Consider the following 21,854-nt stretch of genomic DNA (forward strand, 5'->3'; position numbering starts at 1 on the left):
TACAACTCCGCACAAGCTGCGGAGATAATAGCATTAACCAGAGCATGTGAAATTTCTGAAAATTTGAGTGTTAACATATATACTGACAGCCACTATGCCTTTTGGGTGGTACATAACTTTGGCCGACTCTGGGCTGAGAGGGGTTTTTTGACATCACATGGAACCAGGATTCAACATGGCCCTTTGATTGTACGATTGCTGTCTGCACTTACGTGTCCGAAGTGCCTAGCAATAATAAAATGCAAGGCACATAAAAAGGTAACATGCAAAGTAGGAGAGGGAAACACATTTGCATACAGGATTGCGAAACAAACTGCTACTGATTTGAGTACCAAAATGTTAACAGTACAGTCGGCGGAAGAGCCATGTATGATAGAGGATGGGATTGCTACCGTCAAAGAGATGCAGGCAGAAGCAACTGCTGATGAAATAAAAGAATGGGCTGAGGGCTCTGCAGAATTAGAGCTAGATGGTTGCTGGGTAGACAAGAAGAGTAGAAATTGGATGCTGCCCAACTCGTAAGTGACTGCAATGGTTACTATGGCCCACAGTGCCACGCACATTTGTGCAAAGAAAATAATTCAGCATTTAGCTACAGTATGGCAGAACACACACATAAAAAAGAATGCAGAAAGGCTGGTACAGAATTGCATAACGTGTTTGCAACACAATGTTGGAAAAGGAACAGCTACTCCAACAGGTAGCTTTGGCCCCCCTCTATGCCTTTTGAGGTGATCCATTTTGATTTTATAGAGATGGAAAGGTGTCAGAACTTAAAATATGTACTGGTGGTTGTGTGTGCGTTCAGTAAATGGGTGGAAGCATATCCACTTTAGGATTGTACCTCTATGAGCACTGCTAAAGTGATGTACTTTTTGTGGTTTGGCTTGCCCCGAGTCATATGGTCAGACAATGGCCCGCACTTTGTTGGCACAGTAATATTACAGATTTGCGCAGGTCTTCAGATTGATAAACGATTCCATTGCGCCAGATATCCAATGAGTGCTGGGCTTATTGAGCGCCAGAACGGCATATTGAAAGCCAAGATTAGTAAAATGTGTGCAGGAAACCAGTTACGCTGGACGGATGCATTGCCCCTAGCTTTGTTGTGCATGCGAACATCTGTGCAAGCAAGGACTGGGCTCTCTCCGTATGAGATTGTTATGGGGAGGCCTGCTAATGCTTGCTGTGCGCCGCAGCCGAGGCGGTTGAATGAGGTAGAATACCCTGTGCTTACTACATATTGTAACCTGTTTGTTTTGTTTGTTTTATTTTTTTATATAGCGCTCCGGACCCAGGAGTAAAAGGGCGCTTTACAAGGACAGGTTACAGAAGTACAATATATGAAAGTTTTGCAATTAACAATTATGGGGGTAATTTACAATATATACAACAATGATAGTAAGAGCAAGCGGTTAAACATTTGTATGGTACGTACAATATATACAATTGGTACTGTGCTTAGTCTGTCTTCGGATTGGTTTTATCCAGTAGCCAGCTAATGACTAATTTCCTGAACAGTTGGAAGGATTTGGTCGATTTGGTGTTCAACGGCAGGGTGTTCCAAAGTTGAGGAGCAAGGACCGTGAAACTCGAGCCACCGGCTCTTTTAGAGGTAAATCTGGGCACAGTGAGGAAAAGAGTGTTGGAGGATCTAGTAATTCTGGTGCTCGGCTTCAAAGTGAGTTTGTTAGTGAGATAGGGGAGGGCTAAGTGGTTTAGGGCTTTGTAGGTGAGGCAGAGGGTTTTTAAGTCAATTTTTTGTTGAATGGATAGCCATTTGCAGGAAGTTCTTATGTGGGAGATGTGCTCTCGCCTGGGGATGTTTAATGCTGCTTGCAGCGCATTATTTTGGAGAACCTGAAGTTTATTGATTATAGCTTGGTTGGCGCCTAGGTAAAGGCTATTGCAGTAGTCAAGCTTCGATTGTATGAGAGCCCCGGCCAGTGTGAGGCAGCTATTCGTGGATAGGAAAGGTCTGCAGGCCCTGATTAGTTTCCCAGTATAGGCGGTGGCTGAGGCAGTCATGTTGACTTGTTTGGAGAGGTTGGTATTGGCGTCAAGGTAAAAACCTAAAGTTTTCAAGTTTTTAACAACTGGGATGATGTTACCATCGATGATGAAATTGGAGTAGTCAGGGCTGAGTTTTAGTAGGTTGTTGAGATCCGACTAGGAGGAGCTCAGTCTTCTCATCAGTCAGGCAGAGGCCGTGTGTGGCCATCCATGCCTGAATGATGGAGATTTTGTTGATCCTAGTGACGTCGACATTGTAGTTCCCAGTGATGGTGAGGAGTATCTGGGTGTCATCTGCGTAGTTGGTGTAGGTGGCACCCAGATGGTCCAGTTTATCAAAGAGAGGCTTTGTAAAGATGTTATTAAGGGTGGGGGAGACACAAGATCCTTGTGGGACACCACAGGTAATGGGGATGGGGTCTGCTGCGGCCGTAGATGAGAAGACCCTCATGATTCTATTGGCTAAGAAGGATTGTATCCATATGACAGCAGAGGGGGAACAGTGGGCAGCAGATAAGAGGTGGTTGCAGAGTATTTTGTGGTCAACCAGGTCGAAGGCTGCTGAGAGGTCTAGAAGGAGTAGGATGGCTGCTTTGCTTTAGTCCTTGATGTCATCAATCTGACTTTTGAGGTCAACAAGAGCATTTTCTGTTCCATGTTGAGGTTGAAAGCCAGATTGACGCAGGCCTAGCAATTGATTGGACTCTAAGTAATCTTGAATTTGCAAGTAGGCAACGCTGTCGAGGATTTTTAGGAGGAAGGGGACCGTGGTGATAGGCCTGTAGTTAGTGGGGATGGCAGGGTCAAGAGATCGTTTTTTTAGAAGAGGGCGAACCCATGACTGTTTCAAGTTGTTAGGTACAGAATTGGACGAGAAGGATAGGTTTATAGGTTTGGAGATGAAGGGGGATAGGTCCCTCGCAGCATCTTTGATGATCTGGGCGGGGCAACTATCCCCTTTGCAATTAGAGGGTTTGAGGGATGCTATCATTTTTTGGACTTCGGGTATAATGACCATTTTGAACGTGAAGCCGGATGTAGTAATGATAGGGGTGGATGTGCTAGGGGTGGAGGCGTTACTTTAATACAGAAATTGCGTTTGATTCATCAGCAGGTGCAGGAGGCTCTTCCCATCAGATACACTGGTCCGGGGCATTCACTGCAACCAGGCGACTGGATCCTGGTGAAGAATTTCGAGAGGAAGTCATCGCTTGCACCCAGATGGCGTGGGCCCTACCAAGTACTTTTGGCAACACAGACAGCAGTCCGTGTGGACGGTAGGAAGGCGTGGATGCCACGCATACAAAAAAAGTTCCATCGCCATTGAAAGAAAAGCCTGATCCAGACAACAAGAAAGAGGCGGCTGCCTCTGAAACGAAGGAAATTGTTGCCAGTTCTCCGTCACAGAATCTGTCTGATTCTGATACGAAGCCTGGAAAGATTGCTATAAAGGAGAAAGGGCTAAAAGTGCCCAAACGTTGCCCAGTACAATCTGCATCGCTGCTGGATGACACGAATCCTGCATCATCACTTTGGCGCCCCCACCACTTCTCGTTGCGCTGCAGGCTGACTCTGAATCTGTGCGCCCGCACTATTCACCGATCACACAGTACCTGGAGCAATACGGTACAATCTACAGTCTCGAGATAAGAAGTGATCAGATCTTCGTTCTATTTTCTTTGTTGACTCTATTTCCCATCACGGATGAAGTGGGAACCAGAGGCCTAGAGGAGAGAGGCGTGGGAGTTGTGCAAATCCGACAGCTCACGAACGCGGCTCCCCGGAGCCATTTTTAAAAAATCCATGTGTAGATCACCCCTCACGGACAAGAGGGGCTCATATGGTACAAAGGCAATTGATAACAGCTCTGAAGTTCTTTGAGCTTTGTGTAGAAGCACGATAATCTTGCCCAACGTATAGCAATCCAGGCTGCTGAGAACTGAAAAAACACTTTGTTGACACTTCTGAACTTTTTGAATGAGTGCAACGGTAAGAGGTATTCACGACGAACATTGTTGGAGAAGAAGAATCAAGAAAAATGCCTGCACCAGCTTCTGCCCCCTCCTGCACCAATGCTGATAATGTGTTAGCAGTGCTCCAGATAAGATTTTGAGGTGGGAGTATTTTACTCCCTATTTTTAAACTTTGAGAGTAAATGTGATTTTAAGAGAGTAAAAATGACTTCTCCTTTGCAAGTGAGTAAAACGTATGTGACATCAAGCCGACGTGTGCAAAAACTATATGGAAATCATTACTATGCGGCAGCTTTCTGCATTGTGACAGAATACACCTTTCATTATTTGTCCAAGGACTGGCCATTTGATCTCTCCTGTATATATTTAAATGATGAAATCAGAATACCTAGCCAATTACATAGTAAAGCAAAAAATGAATTGTATTGTGTGTTTTGAGGTTCGATAGCAGAATTGTCTTTTGATGTTTAATGAAAGTCCTCATTTCCTGGAGTTATTACTACCTAATGGTATGCCAATGTTATGATACAACAGTGCAGAGCGGCATGGACTCCATGCTAAATTCTATATCTCATCTAATGGTCAAATGGTTATTTATGTAGCGCTTTTGGCAAAGCGCTGTACATAGAACATATTTATCACAATTATCACCAAACCAAAGTCGGTACTCCTTTATCGACCTCAAAAGGATGAAAGGCTGAGTTGGCCTTGCCGGGATTTGAACCTGCAACATACAGATCATGCGCAGATTGCAGCAATGAGTACTCAACCGGCTGAGCTATCTTATTGGCTAACATCCTTCAGAGGTGGGTTAACTGAGTATCGACTGAGGTATAATAATCACAGTACCTAGATGTTGGACGAACCATTTATGAAGTGCTATATAAAGTTAAATACCTATCTGGATTATCACAGTGGCAGGTTTTGCTGAGTTTCTATTTCAATTACCAATGTAACTTTCCTTTGTTTGATTTTGAACAGCGCTTGCACTTCTTGGAGAGTCAGGTTTTGGATGTTTTAATTGTAGTCTTGAATATTTGACAGGCTAGAACACCTGTGATTGGTGTAATGACAATCACTAATCCTTGAGCAAAGACTCTGCTGCCACGGACCGTTTATAGTAATGTACCCCATTGACTGCAAGGTTGAATGGATGTAAACTATACTGTCATCATTTTACACACTGTTTTTATAATTAGAGTGTAAATTTAATTATAAGTGTAAAAATTATCTGCCTCCACATGATTATCCACATAGCACCGGAACTCTGAAAAATACGATTGTGCAATACTGGTTAGCTTTCACCATACAAAATGAAAATGCTGCAAAATATGAATTCTCAATTGCAACTTAGTTTTCCATTTTATTAATTATGCAATACTACAATTCTAGGAAAATATGCACAGTGCTTCTGAAGCTGAATGGAAAGAAACCATTCCTTTTATCACAGTGTGCAGTTTCTTTTTTTGAAAGGCTTCAGAGAAATACATTCTGTTTCAGAGGTGGCTTGCAATTACATCCATGTAGATAAAAATCAAAAGAAGCCTTCTGGTTTCTGTCAAGTAACCTGACCTTTGCACTCCCCTCTGCTCTAAAATTGTGTGTAAATGTACACAGGAAAATAATAAAGCTGTCGTATTTACAAGATTTTCATGCGTAAAAAGAGCTGGTACGCACCTTATCTGGAGGCTTGTGTGTTAGATATAGACTGTAAGATTGCCGAAAAAACAGTGCCGAAAGAATTGTATGCTGATTTTAACAATAGTCATGTGTGTTATGAGAATACTAGCACTGATAATGACGGTATTGATATTATGGTATTTAGAACATCCATTGGAAGTGTTCTTGCATATTAGGAATATTTCTGCCACTGAAAGCCCAGTCCATGTAATTTCCTATACATTGTCCCCGATGGAAGAGACACACAGGGAAGGATATGGAAATAACATATTACTTCTGATAATGAACATGACACACTCAATTCTGAGAAAAAAGTATTGTTGGGTGTGTACCCATTTACCACACCATGGTGGAAAGGGAATAGGTTGTTATGTGCAGCCATTGCCATTGAGTTCTGCATGTTACGAGTCCTTAAGTGCATTGTATTATGGGAAATGGAACAAGAGTGAAACGGGTCTATTAGATAAAATGAACATGGATGAATTTGAGGAGATGATAATAAAACCTGTAGGTTGCTCAATATTTGGCAAAGCAAGACTAATAAGACCAGCAGTAATGTCACAAGATAGATTATATGTGCCATATACATCATCTATAATCACGTTTCACATGAACCTAGAAGGGAAGATACAGTGCCCCCTCGTCTACACAATAAACTACAGTCCTCGCTCTGTTCCATTTTGCTTAAGTAAGAAAGGCTCCTATTTGGTAGGGACATTCACCAGATGTATGAACACAGCATTCCTCAAGAGAGGAAGAACCAGTGTATATAGGTTATCCTGTCCATTTCATATGTGGAGAAAAAGCTGATCCCTGGTTGCCTAGAAATTGGAGAGGTACTTGTTACTTGGGGATTCTGTTTCCAGGGGTGTTTCTTTCAAAAACAGCAGATATAGCTAAACTATCTAGATCAAGACCACGACGAGATGAGGAAGGAGGATTAATTTCAGAAGACATAGCAAAATCATTTATACCATTTTGGGGCCAAGCAATAAACTCCTATAACATAAGACAACTGTCCAGAATATTAGAGAAAATGATAAATGACACAGATATATTATACAACATGACGTTGGAGGAAAAAGGGATTAGCTTGATGACACTCCAAAATAGGATGGCTCTTGACATAGTTTTGGCTGATCGTAGGGGAGTTTGCAAAATCGTGGGATCATTGTGTTGCGTATTTGTTAGTGACTCCTCCCCTACGATTTTTGAAAGGATAAAAAAGTTGCACTTTTTGAGCTCCAACCCCCCATACCCCAGAAGGAAGTTGGGAATTAAATATAAGCTCATGGTTCTGGGAAGTATTACGCTCATGGGGATGGAAATTAGTTGCAATTCTAGTAGCAGTGCTCGGGATATTTATGACATGTTGTTGTACACACGGTTTACCAATAATTTGGACTGAAGTAAGTGAGAAGTGCATACACAAAGTAACCCAAAAGAAAGCTCCCAGGTTGGATACTAAAGTGAAACATGAAATGGAAACTGTAAAATGTATGTCAATTAATATCGATGACAATGATGACGATTATGGTAGTATGCAAGGTTTGGAATCAGATAACTGGTCGGAGGAAGATGCAATGTTCGGATGACGTGCTTGGCTTACGCCCAAGAGGAGGGTTTTTGAGTCTAGAAATTACCCTTCCATAACATAGGCGATATATTTTTGTTGGCTGAAAACAAACCACATCATGTGTTCAGAATTGTTAGTACAGATTCATAACCATGACCAGAGAGCGTCCATTTTGTAGGAATAGAATTTGCCATTTTGATTAATTTTTGCTTTTTGCTTTCTGTTCAAACTGCTTTGCTGTAAGTGAATTCTATCTTGTTATTGCTCATGCATGGAGCAAGGCCACAAGTTACATGCTGAAACACAGCCCAGGCAACCCAGGCAGCAATGCCCGGTCTCCTCCCTCACAAGTCCTTGGAAGTAAGCAACAAGGCATTGAATCACTATGCAGGTGACAGCTAGTCTTGCTGGTGCGGCAGAAACAGTAGGAAGGAACATTAAATGGCTTGAATTATGCTCTCTTTTGCGGCCCCCCTTCACTGAGCCCCTGTAGATCGAGTTGACCTCCCACACACGAATAAAAACTAGAAGATAGTGAGGCCTGGAATGTGACTCCCCTGCATGCAGCTTGCTTGTAAGAACAAGAGCATTATGTTCCCTAAAACAAAGAATCGTGTCTGCAACCTTCGCAAATTGCAAACGGTTGCTGAATAAATGTCTGAGGGTGTCATATTCGTCAATCATCGAAACCATTTCAAAGGAAATCCATTATGGGCGGTATTGAATATGTCACTACTGATAATAAGATGATTGTTTTGTATATATGTACCTGTTGTAGAATGTTCGCTCTCTTGCGTCCCACGGGGTCTGGAGACACACGTTGCGGGACGTGAGACCCAGTCGGCTGACTGAGACTATTTGCTTTGCAATAAACCCTAGATTTTGGGAATTGAACCTCGTGTCTGGCGTATCAATTTGTGTGTGGTGATTGTGCCTTGTTTCCATACGCGAAGGTCCCCCAGGGGCCCCATCAATACCAGCAATGGAGATCTTACACCAACTACCAAATTCAGATGTGTGGGAAAATGCTGCCATAGCCAACAAGGCTGAAACACATGTATGGGGCTGCTGTTGGTACTCTTGTTCAGAAGGTAATTGGCATAGCATTTCGGTGTTGGACTGCCCATATGGGCGGGACAAAGACTGATATGCAAATGGATATTTCCCATCTGTGAAAGGCACAGTGAGCAAAAAGCGTGTGCTGCAAACTCTCATCTCAAAGTGGGAGAAAATCCACAGAACAGGTTATCATGCCATGTTCTTTCTGGAGAGGAGCGCCTGCTACCTTTTTTTTACGATACTAGAGAATGAAGCCATAACTCTAGAAACGCTCAAAATATCACCCGCAAGAAGCAAAAAAACGATTACAACAGAAAGACTGGATCCAGACACTGCAAAGCAAGGCTCAATACCAGCTCGCTCTTAATTGTGACAGAGACAAGAGCGTTAAATCAACCTCCCGACTACTTAAAGAAGTTTACATCACGCCACATTCGGGACACCTTCTTACGTCAACGCCTTAATCTGTTGCCCACAAGGGAAATCTTGGTTAAAACAAAGCAGATCCCAGCTGACCTGATTCATTGTTGCTTTTGTCTCAAGCTCGAAATAGTCTAATCTTTATATCATATTGTAATGGAATGCTCAGCACTAACTGAGAAAAGAAAATTGTTCCGACATTTGTTCCCACAGATAGGAACTGATTACGACGCGAGTGAAAGATGGGCACAGATCTTGCTGGGAAACAACAAACCTCTAGTGTTCATGATTATTCACTTCTGGAACAATATAATGCTCTAGTGTCTTAGCATTAGTAAAAGAAACCAGACTTGACCTGCTTAACAAGAAGCAAAAATGAATGTGCAAGAAAATAACTTCATTTTACTGGTTCTTTTTCTTAGAATTATGATTTTGTAAACATGAGATATAAATGAAAGGTTTGCAATAAACTATATCATTTTAATAAAAATAAAACTAACCCTGATTTTCGAGGAAAAGTTGAGTATGTACCTCCAGCATGATTGCTGGGGGTGAATCCTACACTTTTCCTCCCAGAAAATCAGCTGAATTAACACTCATAATTTCACCAGTGGCAATTCAGCCAAAAATCCTCAGTGGAGTTCTATGGACTCCAGAAAATGGGGATTTAAACTGACTACCATCACGTGTAATCCAGTGTTAAATCCATGGGACCAAGTGGTGGTAACTGTAAATCCGTTTGGTGGTATCTCAGAGGATTTACCTCCGAAATATCTCCAGCCTCGTAATTAGGGCCTTTGTGCTTTTGTTTTGTCATGTCAGCACTGAGACCCCTTGCCACATTAGCCTAGTTGGTCTCCGTTGTTTTCAGAGATGACACTGATCATTTGCTGCTTCCACTACCATGGGTGTTCGGCTTTGGGAGATGGGGCAGTCCTTTGGTCACCAGGGGTTTTCTCCATAGACAAACTTGATGGCGATGGCTAAACTGTGCGGTCTTATCCTTAAGCATCTCTTAACATTCGCCCGTGGTCAATATCAATATTGGCACATGATTGCTCAACCTTGAGAACATCGGAGCAGGATTCGTCCAGCACCGACTCTGCCTGCCTGTGGTAGACCACCTAGCGGTGGTGAGGTCCTTTGGAAGGGAATTATTACACACCCTATATGTGTGTCCTTCGAAAGGAACTTTGCACTGCACACAATTTAAAATTGAGCGTACTCTATTCGTGGACTCAAAATAAAATGCAGCCTGCAATGTAATAAGAAGAGGATTTAGAGGCATTCTAATGACATGTTGGGGTGGGGAGGAGAGAATGTCCCTCTTTACTCTTGTTAGGCAGAAAGCTGTGCAGTTCCCTTAGGGACCACTGTAAAAAGTTTAGGACTACAGGAGTTAGCAGTAAACCCAATTGGTAGCAGTCTGCACCACCCAGATGTACCTGGTAGCTGTGGCTGAGCAGTCAGACTTCTCTCAAGAAGAGTTAGGCAGTATACAGAGCATACACAATAGGGCAGGTAAACACAGTAGAACGAGCAAACACTGACCAGCGCTTTGGTGTAAAAGATATATAATTATTTATTTAAAAACACATCTAAGAAAACACACAGGCACTAATCTCAAGCACGTTCAAAAACACAGTCACTAAAGTATATACACTCCCTTAAAAAAATATTAGACAAGTCTTAAATAAAGCCTCACTTATTTTCAGACAGCGGTAAGCGCTTAACGCAGATGGCACTCTAATAATTCGGTTTCGAAGGGAGAGAAAGGCAGAGCATAAATTGGAACAGATCCCAACACTTTCAAAAGAACACAGCAAGAGAGGGAGGCAGAATCAAACCGTGAAGTTAGAGTTCAGAAAGCCGGATCCACTTTAAGAGGATCCGAACGAAATGTGTCCAGGGTCACACGGTTGAAAAGTGCACAAAAGTCTCGAAAAGGTTCAGAAAGAAGTTGGACCAAAAGAAAGGGACCAGTTAGATGGTCAAGAGGCCAGCCCAGTCTAGAAGGTTAAGGATTTACTGTCGCCTTGTAGGAATCTATAGAAAGGGAGGCTAGGCGGACACAGTACCTTGAAATGGTGAGAACACTCCAGCGGGGGCAGTTGTTCCTGGCAGCAGTTGCGAGTCAGTGCTTCGTCCGGCAGAAGAGAAGATCTCGGCGGGGAGGAAAGCAGGAGGTCGTTGTGCTGCCAGGGAAGAAACCAGTCGTGGAGTTTCTCGATTAAAAGGAGTGGTCCTTTCTTTCGCGGTTCAGTGGTAAGTGGCTATCCGGTTGCCGGGGTGCTTGGCATGGGCAATTCGACCACTAGATGTCCTGGTAGGTGAAAAAGGAAAGCAAACTGGTTGTCCCCACCAGCTCAAGGGGAAGAGACTCTCCGGCAAGAAGATCGCCTCTGTCGTCGGGAAGTGGTGAGACGGTTCAGCAGGGCTCCACCGGTGGTGTCGTCGTTGCAGGTCGGCTCAGCTTCTCCCTCTTCGGATTCTCAGGTCCTGTGGCGACTTCTGAAGTTCCAATCCCAAAAGCCCTGCTTTTATGCAAGAAACCCCCATTCATTCAGCCTAGCTGTCAATCAAACATGCTAAGTGGTGAGCCGGCCGACTCACCACTTGGGCCAATCACACAAGAGTGCTACTTGAGTTGCCAAGGCAACTCAGTCCAGGGTGCCTAAACCCCCTCCCACACCCACTGTGGTACCCAGACAGAGTGGCACCACTTTTGGAGGCTTCTGTGGAGAAGCCCGCCAAAAAGTGGAACAAAGGGCTCGACTTGGGTTGAAGTCACAGAAGAGAACACAAACACCATTTTAGAATCGAGTTCTGGCAAAAAATACCAACCGGTGAATTAATATTAAATAAATAACCCAGCGGTATGTTCGAGGCTATAGGAATTAAATAATTAAAGTTGGTAGCTTCGAACAATGGTAAAATCCCAATATAAGAAGTAGTATCCACTGCCACCAGCCAAAACTCGATCAGGGGGGACGGAGACGTGCCCCCTCGAATAACAGACCCCGGGGCAATCGAATTGTCCCGACCAGTACGTTCACAATATGATGGTTTGTACTGGTTTCTGTTCATAATTTGGGACTAGTAAAGCCAATGGTGACTTTACATGCCCTGGGAGACAGTAGTCAGTCCCAGGGTATGGAGTCTATGGTGGGGTGTCACTATGACACCCCTGTGTCACTGCACTGAGGGTGCTGTGTAACACACATAGTAAAACCACATGAGACCCTATGGAGTAAAAGACCCCATGGCCCATAAAACACATTAACTGTCAAAGGAACCCCTCAAATCATGTCCAAGAGTGGGAGGAAAAGAGACTCACTCTTGGCAGGAGAAAAAAAAACAAACTCCAGAAATCCTGCAAAGCCGCTGGGGGACTCACTAGGTTAGGAAATTCAGCCTAAACAGAGAATTCTCCCTAACAACTCTCCCTAGTATGCTTCATTGGCGGCTGGGTCCATCGAACAGTGTGATGTAGCAACTTCTTCTAGGTCGATTGTGACAGCAAATTTAGGTCTCAAAAACACAGTACAATGGCAACGAATCACTGTTTTCTTTACGCCTCTGCTTGAACGAGACCAACCGATAGTAAAAAAACAATCTAATGAAGTCTATGCATGAAAGATCATGTGTACCTGCACACATAGGGTATAGAGAGTGTGACAGGAACAACTATTTTTCTTTTTACAAAAATCATGCAATACTAATTCTAAACACTATATCGCGGTATATGCACATCATGGGTGTCTTAGCAGACTCCCAAGCTGCAAGTCTCTAGTCAAAGGTTGAAATTTTAGCAACAAGAAGGTTTACAACAAGAAAATAACCATTATTATACACCTAGAGTCCAGAGAAATACATAGCTTTCTAGAAAAATAAAGCAGGTGCAAGACATTACACTTTTTGTACTCACATCTTGTTTTGTTAGATTTTTCCTGAGTGGTGTCTGCATCAGTGTTGGAATCAACAGACTGACTGTCAGAGTTTTTGCTGCCATCCCCAAGTTGTTTTAGCCTGTTCAAGCGTTTATCTGTTTCTCGGAGAGCATATTTGCTATTTATAACAGGAGCAGGTAACGGGCGCCCAGCTCGAGATTTGAATGCACCGGTTCCACGTCTGCAAAGATGATACATATTTTTTATTTACAGCAGGTAACTGATGGGTAAAAGTAGACTGTTAATATTTCCATACATACAGTCATGAAATAATTTTAAAACATGCGTATTGCTTCATAATTTAAACCCAGTCACCTTACCAACACCGATGAATTAATAACTGTTTTAAATATGCAAACTTATTTGACTGACATGGTAATTTGGTGTTGTGGTCACAATATATAGAAGTTTCAACCCTACCAGTCCTGTTAGGCTTGTGCCGCCTGCCAGGAATTGCAGCTACTCTTGACATGCCCAAGACCCCAACAACTACACACAAACCTCCATCATCTTAACCCACACTCCATCCCTTATCCCTGTTATCTAGGAATGTGGTTTGATCTGCCACCCATGCCTCCCTAATGAGAGCTTTTTCCATGAACCATGGAACACCCAGACTACAGCTCTGAGCTTGCAGATCAGCAATAGGAGTGTGTCACAGACCAAAGAATCAACGGAAGACTTAAGACCGAACCAGCAGGGTATATTTATACAAAGCACAAAGTTTGGGGTAAGGACTGCAGGATCTAATGGGTATAGGTCTAAACAACATGAATATGTCTCAGTGTAACAGTACAAAGTTATCACAGAAAGCACAATCAAACGAGAGATACACATATCTCTGTCTAACATAGGACTATAGTCCTGAGTATAGGTCCCCCAGTCTTCGGAATCACGATTGTATCCCCATGGATAGTTCACACAGTCATTTGCAGTGCTTGAACATTCCAGGAATTCCAGAAACCTTTTGCAGCCCATACAAAGGTTGACCACCCAGGGCGTGAACCACCTCTCCTCATGTAGGGCACCCCAAGTTTATTTATTCCCCGTCTGTCCTGGATGAATTGTCAGGCTGCATGCAGCCATTGTTATCACACCACCCAGACAAAGGCAGCATGTAGGTTCAAGGAGTTACCATGCCTTCTTCCTCAGGATCCGACCGACTAGCCCCCAACAAATCTTACTCTTCCAGCCTCTTGCAAGGATCTGTGACAGCAAATAGTGGACAAGGTCCCTTCTCTGCCAAAGCAGACTGTGCAACAGCCCTCAGCCCCCACTTTCCCCACCTTCTTGCTTCTTTAGTATTCTCTCCTTCTCCATTCCCCACCTCCAACCTCTCGCCTTCACGCTTCTCTCCATAGGCCTTCGCATTCTCCAACTCCAACCTATCACCAATACCTTTCTTCTGCTATCTCGTTTTGCCCTCTTGTCCTGCTCCTCGAACCATCATTGTAACTCCCTCAATGCTGGTTCATATGAGCGTTTCTTTAGTGTGCGATTTGTGGTAAATAGGGGTTTAATGAGGAAAATTGGATCACATGTGGCTATATGCGTTTGGGTGCCTAAGATTGTCTCACTGCCTGTTCTCCCCCTCTTTCGCATATTAATCCTGTACAATTGTTACTGGTTTAGACTGTGCCACGGCTCCACGTTCAGAGCTTGGTTTAGACTGGGCCATCTTGAAGTCAGACTGAACTACTGTTCTGCGCATCAGACTTCACCCTGCCTAGTAAGCAGACATATACACAGCACCTCGGGTAGTCTGTTGAGAACAGCTATCCAAAAGTGTGCTTGTCAACTGTGGCATGCAAGTAAATGGTCGGATTTATGGAAAATATCTATCCCTTTCTGTGATTAACTTGCAGTCCTGAATGGCAGACCATGATCCCAGGGTTGAAGTACCTGAATATATCAGCGGGCTGGGGGAAGAGAGATGCTCTGGAGAACCTCCAAATCAGCACCCGAAGGGGTTGCAGCTCTAAACGGCTGGTTTCCTCTGGCCCCTAGAGCTTCCTGGATCCCCAACATGGGACTATTCAAGGAGTCTTCATCAAATGTGTCTCAATACTCTCTCAAAGGCATAGCCTGCGCAGTCATATGCCCATGGAATATGTAGTGTAAAAGTCTGCTGAGGCACATTATGAAAACATAAGCATCAACAAAGTTGAACTTTACAGATATTTGCTGGTCACAATGAGTGGCTACTGGCACAAAACAAGCAAGAATAAATTTGAAGTAGCTATACCAAGAGAAAGGATCCCAGTTTTAATAAATAAGAACTCAATTTGAAAGATAAGAAAGATTAGAATCTATGAAACATTACATGCTGTAAAGTGGTCTTGAAGATCTGAATCAATTTAAGAGCACGAAGTGGGCTGGGCATTCTCAACGGTACAAGTGTATGTCCAAACATTTCTTAGAGCTCTGATATCAACAGAACATTGGCAAAACATTGCACGCTTTGGAGACATAACAGAATGATGCAATCAGAAGAAGAAAGGAAATTGGATGCATGAAAGAAAGTACCCAATTTTGTTCCAGGGTGATTTGATCATCATACAATTGTGTTGCAGAGGAGGCTGGTGGCAGCTTTAATGAGTGTTGGCTTCAACAGAGGTGCAGACTGTAATAACACTATTAGCGCAATGTACCTGTGTGGTAGTGTGACATGGTCAGGGCCTTGAAGGCGTCAGGGGGGAAGGGAACCCTCCCAACCTGAGGTAGGGAGCCTAGCAGGGCATATGCCAGAGACAGCCCCACCCCACAGGTTGGATGATGGAGATGAAAGGGCACAAGTCCCCAAACCCGCTGAATGTGCCTTGAATGCAAGGTTTGGTACCACTTTCAATGGCGTTGGGCCAATGCCATGGACCCTCAATTCGGTTCAGTTCGCTTTTATTTCTTGCCGAACTGTCGGGATCAGGATGTACTGGTGAACTGCGAGAGAACCAGCGACTACCCTACGGCTTTTGCGGATCAGAGGCCTGTCCTAAGCAGGAAGCATTACACAATGCGCCTTAAACTGAGTGGACGTGGCCAACAGATCCAGAAGAGAAAATAACAAACACTGTTACATTATCAGCACATCAAAAGGGGGCTGATGGGGGCTAAGAGGCATCTTATGTTGCCTTATGCCACAACATCCACAACATCCCAACACCAGGAGAAAAGGCAACATTAGACTGGTCTCCAGGGTCAGGTGGAATACAGACCCAATGAGGGAGGCCGAGAAAGCTAAAGACAGGAAGTCAAGGGCATGAAGTACCTGTGGGTGCCAAAGAGTGAAGGGTGTTCAGGAGAGGTCGGGAGGTGTGGAAGTGTACCGAGAGATCAGGAGAAGGACAGATGGTAGAATAGAGAGCTGAAGAGACTGTAGAGAAGTTGGATCAGAGTGCAAGTGAGGTATTGTGCAAGAGGGAACGCTACCCAGTGGGAAAAGCAAAGTGGTGATTGTGAGAGTGTATGTGAGTGAGTGGCAGTGTAATGGGGTGTAAGGAAATGGAGAGAAATAGGGGTGAGCATACAGTTTGAAGGTGATAGAAGAGTGAGCGAGTGCAAGTGGAAAGTGGCGAGAGAGGTGAGCGGTAGGGAAAGAGTGGTTGTGAGGAGTAGGGAGTAGGCGAATGAGGATTTGTAAAGAGGGGAAGGTTGGAGGGTGGTGAGAGAAGTTGGGAATGAAGGGATGTGCTAGAGGGGATAGGACTTTGGGACGATCAGAGGGACGATCAGATACCCAGCTCATTTTCAGGCTACCCTCTGCCTCCTCTTCTCCTTCCCTCATCTCTGACTGTCTTTCTGCTATCCAGGAATGGTGTGCCGCCAACGACCTCTGCCTTAATGCCAGTAAGACTGAGATTCTACTCATCGGCACTCCCACTCCCTCCTTCCCTGCAGCTCTCTGGCCGGCCTCTCTGGGCCCTCTTCCTGCTCCTACCTGCAAGGCAAAAAACCTCGGGGTCATCTTCGACTCCACACTCTCCTCCTCTCCTCACATATCCGACATCTCTAAGAAGTCACACTACCAGTTACACCTCCTCAGAGGTACCCTTCCTTTCCTCTCCTTCCCCCAGAGCTCACTGTCTCTAGAGCCCTGGTTCTCTCGAAGCTGGACTACTTTAACAGCCTCTATCTAAATCTGCCCGCCTCTACTCTCCACCATTTGCAACTCATCCAGAACAGGACTGCGAGACTTGTCCTTGGCCTCAAGCCCATGGACTGTCTCTCCAGGACTGAAATCACTACACTGGCTCCCAGTGACTGCGAGGATCAAGTTCAAAACCCTCTTCATTGTCCACAAGGTCGTCTGGGGCCTTGGGCCAAAATACCTTCAACTCTCTCTGCCTAAATATCTTCCTTCTCGAGCTCTTCGCTCATACGCCTCCAACTCCCTCAGGGTCAGCCGCTTCTCCAAACAGCGAGTTGGGGGCAGATCTCTCTCCGCTGCAGGGGCCTCCCTCTGGAACAGCCTTCCTGCCTCCCTGAAACTTGAGGAGAACCATCTCCGGTTCCGGAAGCACCTCAAAACCTTCCTCTTTGCCTCTGCTTTCTCTCCCCCTCTCCCCTACTAATACTACTGAAACTGCACTGAATCTGCAACTGGGCTACTCACCGTTCTCGGTCCTTGGCCCAGCCACTCTCCCCTGCACTGCCTCCCCGGCAACCCCTGCACTGCGGGACTGTGTCTGTATCCCTACAGCCCCCCTTCCCAGCACTTGTCTGCACTTACCTCGCACTTGCCACCAGCTGCACTTTCCCCTCTCCCTTTCCCCCATGCACTTTTCCCTTCCCCCCTACCCTTGCACTTGCGCGATCTGAATGACACCTGGCCTAGTAGGATCGCTGTCTGTCTCCCCTTGTTCCCCCCACCCCCTGCCTCGTCGCGCCTTGAAACACTTGTGTATAAGCGCGTTACAAATGCCATATCATATCAGAGCGAAGGAAAGAGGTGGCAAGAGAGAAAGAGGGGAGGAGAAAGGAGAAAGTGTGTGAAGAGTATGAGAGTTTGAGGAAGAAACCCAAGGGAAGGAGTAGAAGGAGGAAGGTGGTAGAAGAGTAGGTATACGTAAGATGAGGCAGAGGAGTGAGAGGGGGAGAGTGGTTAATACAACCCATGCACCTTCAGAAATCATTAAGATAATAATTTGGGGAACACTAAAGTAGGGTACCCTTAGCATATCCCAGAGGGAGTAAGAGAGATACAACTTTGGTCATAATGCCCTCTCAATGTTAGAGAGGTTATCTCTTTTTTGGTTTAACTCTGTTTATTAGCATTTTCAAGATAATTAACAGAGCAAATAATAATCCTGAATCCCCCTTCCCCTTAACAACTTATAAACCCACCCCTGTTCCAGCTAGGACCTTGCATACACCTTAAAGGTGCTCCCCTCATCAGCAGTTCTGTTCAACTCGACGTGGTGCGAGTCCACTATGAAGTCCGCCGGTAATGGCCTCTTCCTTACCTCAGTAACAGAACTAGTCATGAGTCTCACGGTGAAAGGTAATTTAGGGAGGATTGCAATTCATAGTCTCCTTCCTTTCTCCCCAGATCTTGAATAACCTGTCCCTCCGCAGCTACCTGTTGTGTATCAGACAACCATTGACTCGGCAAGGGGCCTTTTTGCCACGAACACCATTTGTCACCTTGCTAGCAGAAAATAGAAAGGCAATCATTTTCTTCCTTTGACCCAGCCTTTTCCCTACCGGCACAACCCCAGTAGACAGATCTTTGGGGAGCATTCCAGTTGGCTTCCTAATAGGGTGTTCACTCTTGTCACAATCTCGCGTCAGAAGGACCATGTGCTATGAGCCAGCTGAGTTGCGTTTACACCTAGGGCATTGGTGCGAGTTTTCAGGATGTATCACATTTTGGGTGTCATGTAAAAGTGGTGCAGGATGCTAAACTGGGTCAATTTAAACCGTGCATTTCTGGATACTGTGCCAATATGTAATCATATTTTATCCCACCCCCCCGCCCCCGAGCATTGTGTCCCTATCCCGTTCACACTTCTCTTTCACCTTTAATTGGGCTTAGTCCTGCTAACTTGCAATGCAGAGTATTGTCTGGATATGGTATTCTTCTCGTTACGTAGAGTATAGTGTGAAGGATCTGAGTGGTTGGGGGCTCTTCCAGCACTATACTCCATTTGGACGCAAAGGCCTTTGTCAACAGTGCATAGTTCAGAAACTGTCCCCGAGGCATCTGATATTTCTTGGGCCATTCACAGAATGGCCCTAAAGTCCTTCCCACAAAGAGATCCCCAACCGTATGACATTCAGTCACTGCACATTTCGCATAACATAGATCTTTTATAATCTCTGCCACCTTAGCCTCTGCCCCCAGAGGTATGTCCGGTCTGCAGCACTTGCCTACCTGCAATTTCACTAAATTTATTGCACGCCCTGTTTCACGCCTGTCTAACCACCCTACTCAGACAGCACCCAGTGCCTCAGTGGTGTCTCTCCAGAATAATTCCATTTCTGTGTGATGTCTGCTGGTGTTTCCCATTAAAGCCCCATCAGTACCCGCATCTCTGGAATCACAGCCACTGGCGTGTTGTAGTTGCAATGCTAAAAAGTATAGCTCAGGGTCAGGGAGGGCCAATCTTTACTTGTGGTATGCTCCATGCAGAGTGCTCAGGGCTGTCCTATGCAGGCCCCCACCCATAATAAGTAAAGGATTCTGCTGTCCAGAAGTCTAAAAAAGGAACCCTAGCCACGTGCGGAATGTTCGCGAACAGCTACAATAGTCTCCAGAGTATTGCCATTTTACAGATCGCTATCCTGCCCATTAAGGATAGAGGCAATTATTTCAGGACTGCGTTCCTATCTTCTATGCTGGAGAGCATCCTACCCACGTTATATAGAAATAAGTTTGTGGTAGACCTGGATGCCCAAGTAAGGGAATAGTAACTCCATTTCTCCAGCATTGGTATCTTTCATGGATTCACATGCTTAGAATATTCACCGTCGACAGACTGGGAACCCTCGGTAAGCTTATATAGCCTTTTCCTATAGGAAAACTTTCGACACTTTAGTGTCCTATCTACGTCGTTTTGGGCCGCGCACGCACGCCCTACCAAGACGTAGCGGTATAAATACCCCGCCCCCACGGCTCCTTCCAGATTTCGACCCCTCCAAGTGGAACGGGGTGAAACCAGAAAAAATGCGAAGATTGCATTTCGGGGAGGCCGGAGGGCGCATGTGAATCCATGAAAGATACCAATGCTGGAGAAATGGAGTTACAGGTAAGAAACTATTCCCTTCTCCAGCATTGGATCGTTCATGGATTCACATGCTTAGAATAGAATGCACAGCAGTGAACGTGAAACAATGAAGGAGGTGTAACTGCAATCGAGCAATCACCCCGTTCTGCCAAAGAAAACGAACCATGATTACATAAGATTCGAAATCAATCACCTGTCACCGTACTGCATACCGCAATATACATAAGTTAAAAAACAGGATACATAAAGCACGCATTGGAACTACATATGCATGTTCGTGCATATAATTAAAAGCGTGTACATATATATATATGGGATACATTACTCACCGTAATCGTATTTCTGATGCTTGTATCTGCTTAGATTCACATGCTGTGCATAGGCCGACATCTAGTGGAAGCTGCGGAGTATTACAGTTTGTTTTTCGAAATTCGAAAATGGGCGTCGACACAGGCGTGCCAATAATACTATCCCTAGTGTGACGTCCACTGTACCCAAGATCCCTCACGCGTCTAGGATCCTCAGATTGTATTTTTTCTGACATGAGGAAGCATGAGGAGTAGCGTGAGTACTGATAATCCAAGCAGATAGACAGAAAGGTAAGACTACCAGCAATCATGCGCCTTCTCTCGGAGGGGAGGAAGGGTGGGTCGCATGTGAATCTAAGCAGATACAAGCATCAGAAATACGATTACGGTGAGTAATGTATCCCCTCTGAGGCTTGTGGAATCTGCTTAGATCACATGCTGTGCATAGATTAGCGAGCAGTACCAGAAGAAGGAGGTGGGATGTGAGAAGAGTCATGAGCAAACAGGTGTCTCAGAACCGCTTGGAATGAGTGTCAATGCAGTAATGCTGAGTAAAAGTGTGAATAGAGCTCCAAGTAGCTGCTTTGCAAATGGTGTCGAGGGGAACATTTGCAATGAAAGCCAGAGTGGCCCCAATGCCTCTAGTAGAGTGGGCTCTTGGCGTAAAAGGCAGAGTTTTTTCAGAAAGAGAGTAACACAGCTGTATACAGTTGATAATCCACTTCGAGATAGCGCCTTTAGAGACGCGATCTCCCTCTCTGCCTGTAGCTACGGAGACAAACAGTTGATCTGTTTTCCTTAGCGGTCTGGTTTTGTTTACATAGTAGAGGACCGCCCTACGCACATCTAGGGTGTGTAGTTTCACCTCAGCAGAGCTTTGCAGGTTCTGGAAGAAAGCCGGAAGCTCGATGGACTGGTTTACATGGAATTTAGTTATAAATTTAGGTGAGAACCTAGGGTGTGTGCGTAAAACCAGTTTGTCTTTGTGGATAGTAAAGAAAGGATCCTGCACTGACAGAGCCTGAATTTCACTGACCCTTCTTATAGAGGTAATGGCTACTAAGAAGGCCGTTTTATAAGTCAGGTGTTTGAGACTACTTTTATGCATGGGTTCGAAAGGGGGGCCCATGAGCTTAGCTAGCACCACATTGAGGTCCCATCCTGGCGGTGGGTTCGAAATAGGAGGGTGAAGTCTCTTTACTCCTTCCATGAAGGCTTTAACTACTGGTACTTTCCACCACGATACCTTGTTATGGGATGTGGTGTAAGCCGAGAGGGCTGCCAGGTGTACTTTCAGAGAGTTAAAAACCAAACCTGCGTCCAGCAGGTGGAGCATGTATGTTACAACGTTGGAAGGAGTGCAATCAACTGGGTTGATTTGTTTATTCTGGCACCAAATAACGAATCTCTTCCACTTGTCAAAGTAACAGTGCCTTGTGTTTGGTTTCCTGGATTCTTTTAGGATGTCCATACACCTCTGTGGTAAATTGAGATGCCCAAACTCTATGACCTCAGGAGCCATGCTGCCAGGTTCATTGAGTTGGGTTTCTGGTGCACTGTATGACCTTGTTGCTGGGACAGTAGGTTGTACCAGGCTGGGAGTTTGATGGGCTCGCACACCGCCATCCTGCGTAGGTGTGGAAACCATGGTT

General features: G+C 44.9%; 1 protein-coding gene across 2 annotated transcripts in view; it reads right to left on the bottom strand.

Annotated features, from left to right (window-relative positions):
* The window catches only part of KMT5B (lysine methyltransferase 5B), a 685,933-nt gene that overhangs the window by 85,263 nt on the left and 578,816 nt on the right, over positions 1 to 21,854 (bottom strand). For both annotated transcript variants that reach the window (XM_069624095.1, XM_069624096.1), the window contains exon 9: positions 12,650 to 12,852. In XM_069624095.1, coding sequence (XP_069480196.1) covers positions 12,650 to 12,852 — 203 coding nt within the window. The remainder of the gene's footprint in view (positions 1 to 12,649; positions 12,853 to 21,854) is intronic.

This window comes from Ambystoma mexicanum, chromosome 11, assembly GCF_040938575.1.
Source record: "Ambystoma mexicanum isolate Mex_15411 chromosome 11, UKY_AmexF1_1, whole genome shotgun sequence".
NCBI lineage: Eukaryota > Metazoa > Chordata > Amphibia > Caudata > Ambystomatidae > Ambystoma > Ambystoma mexicanum.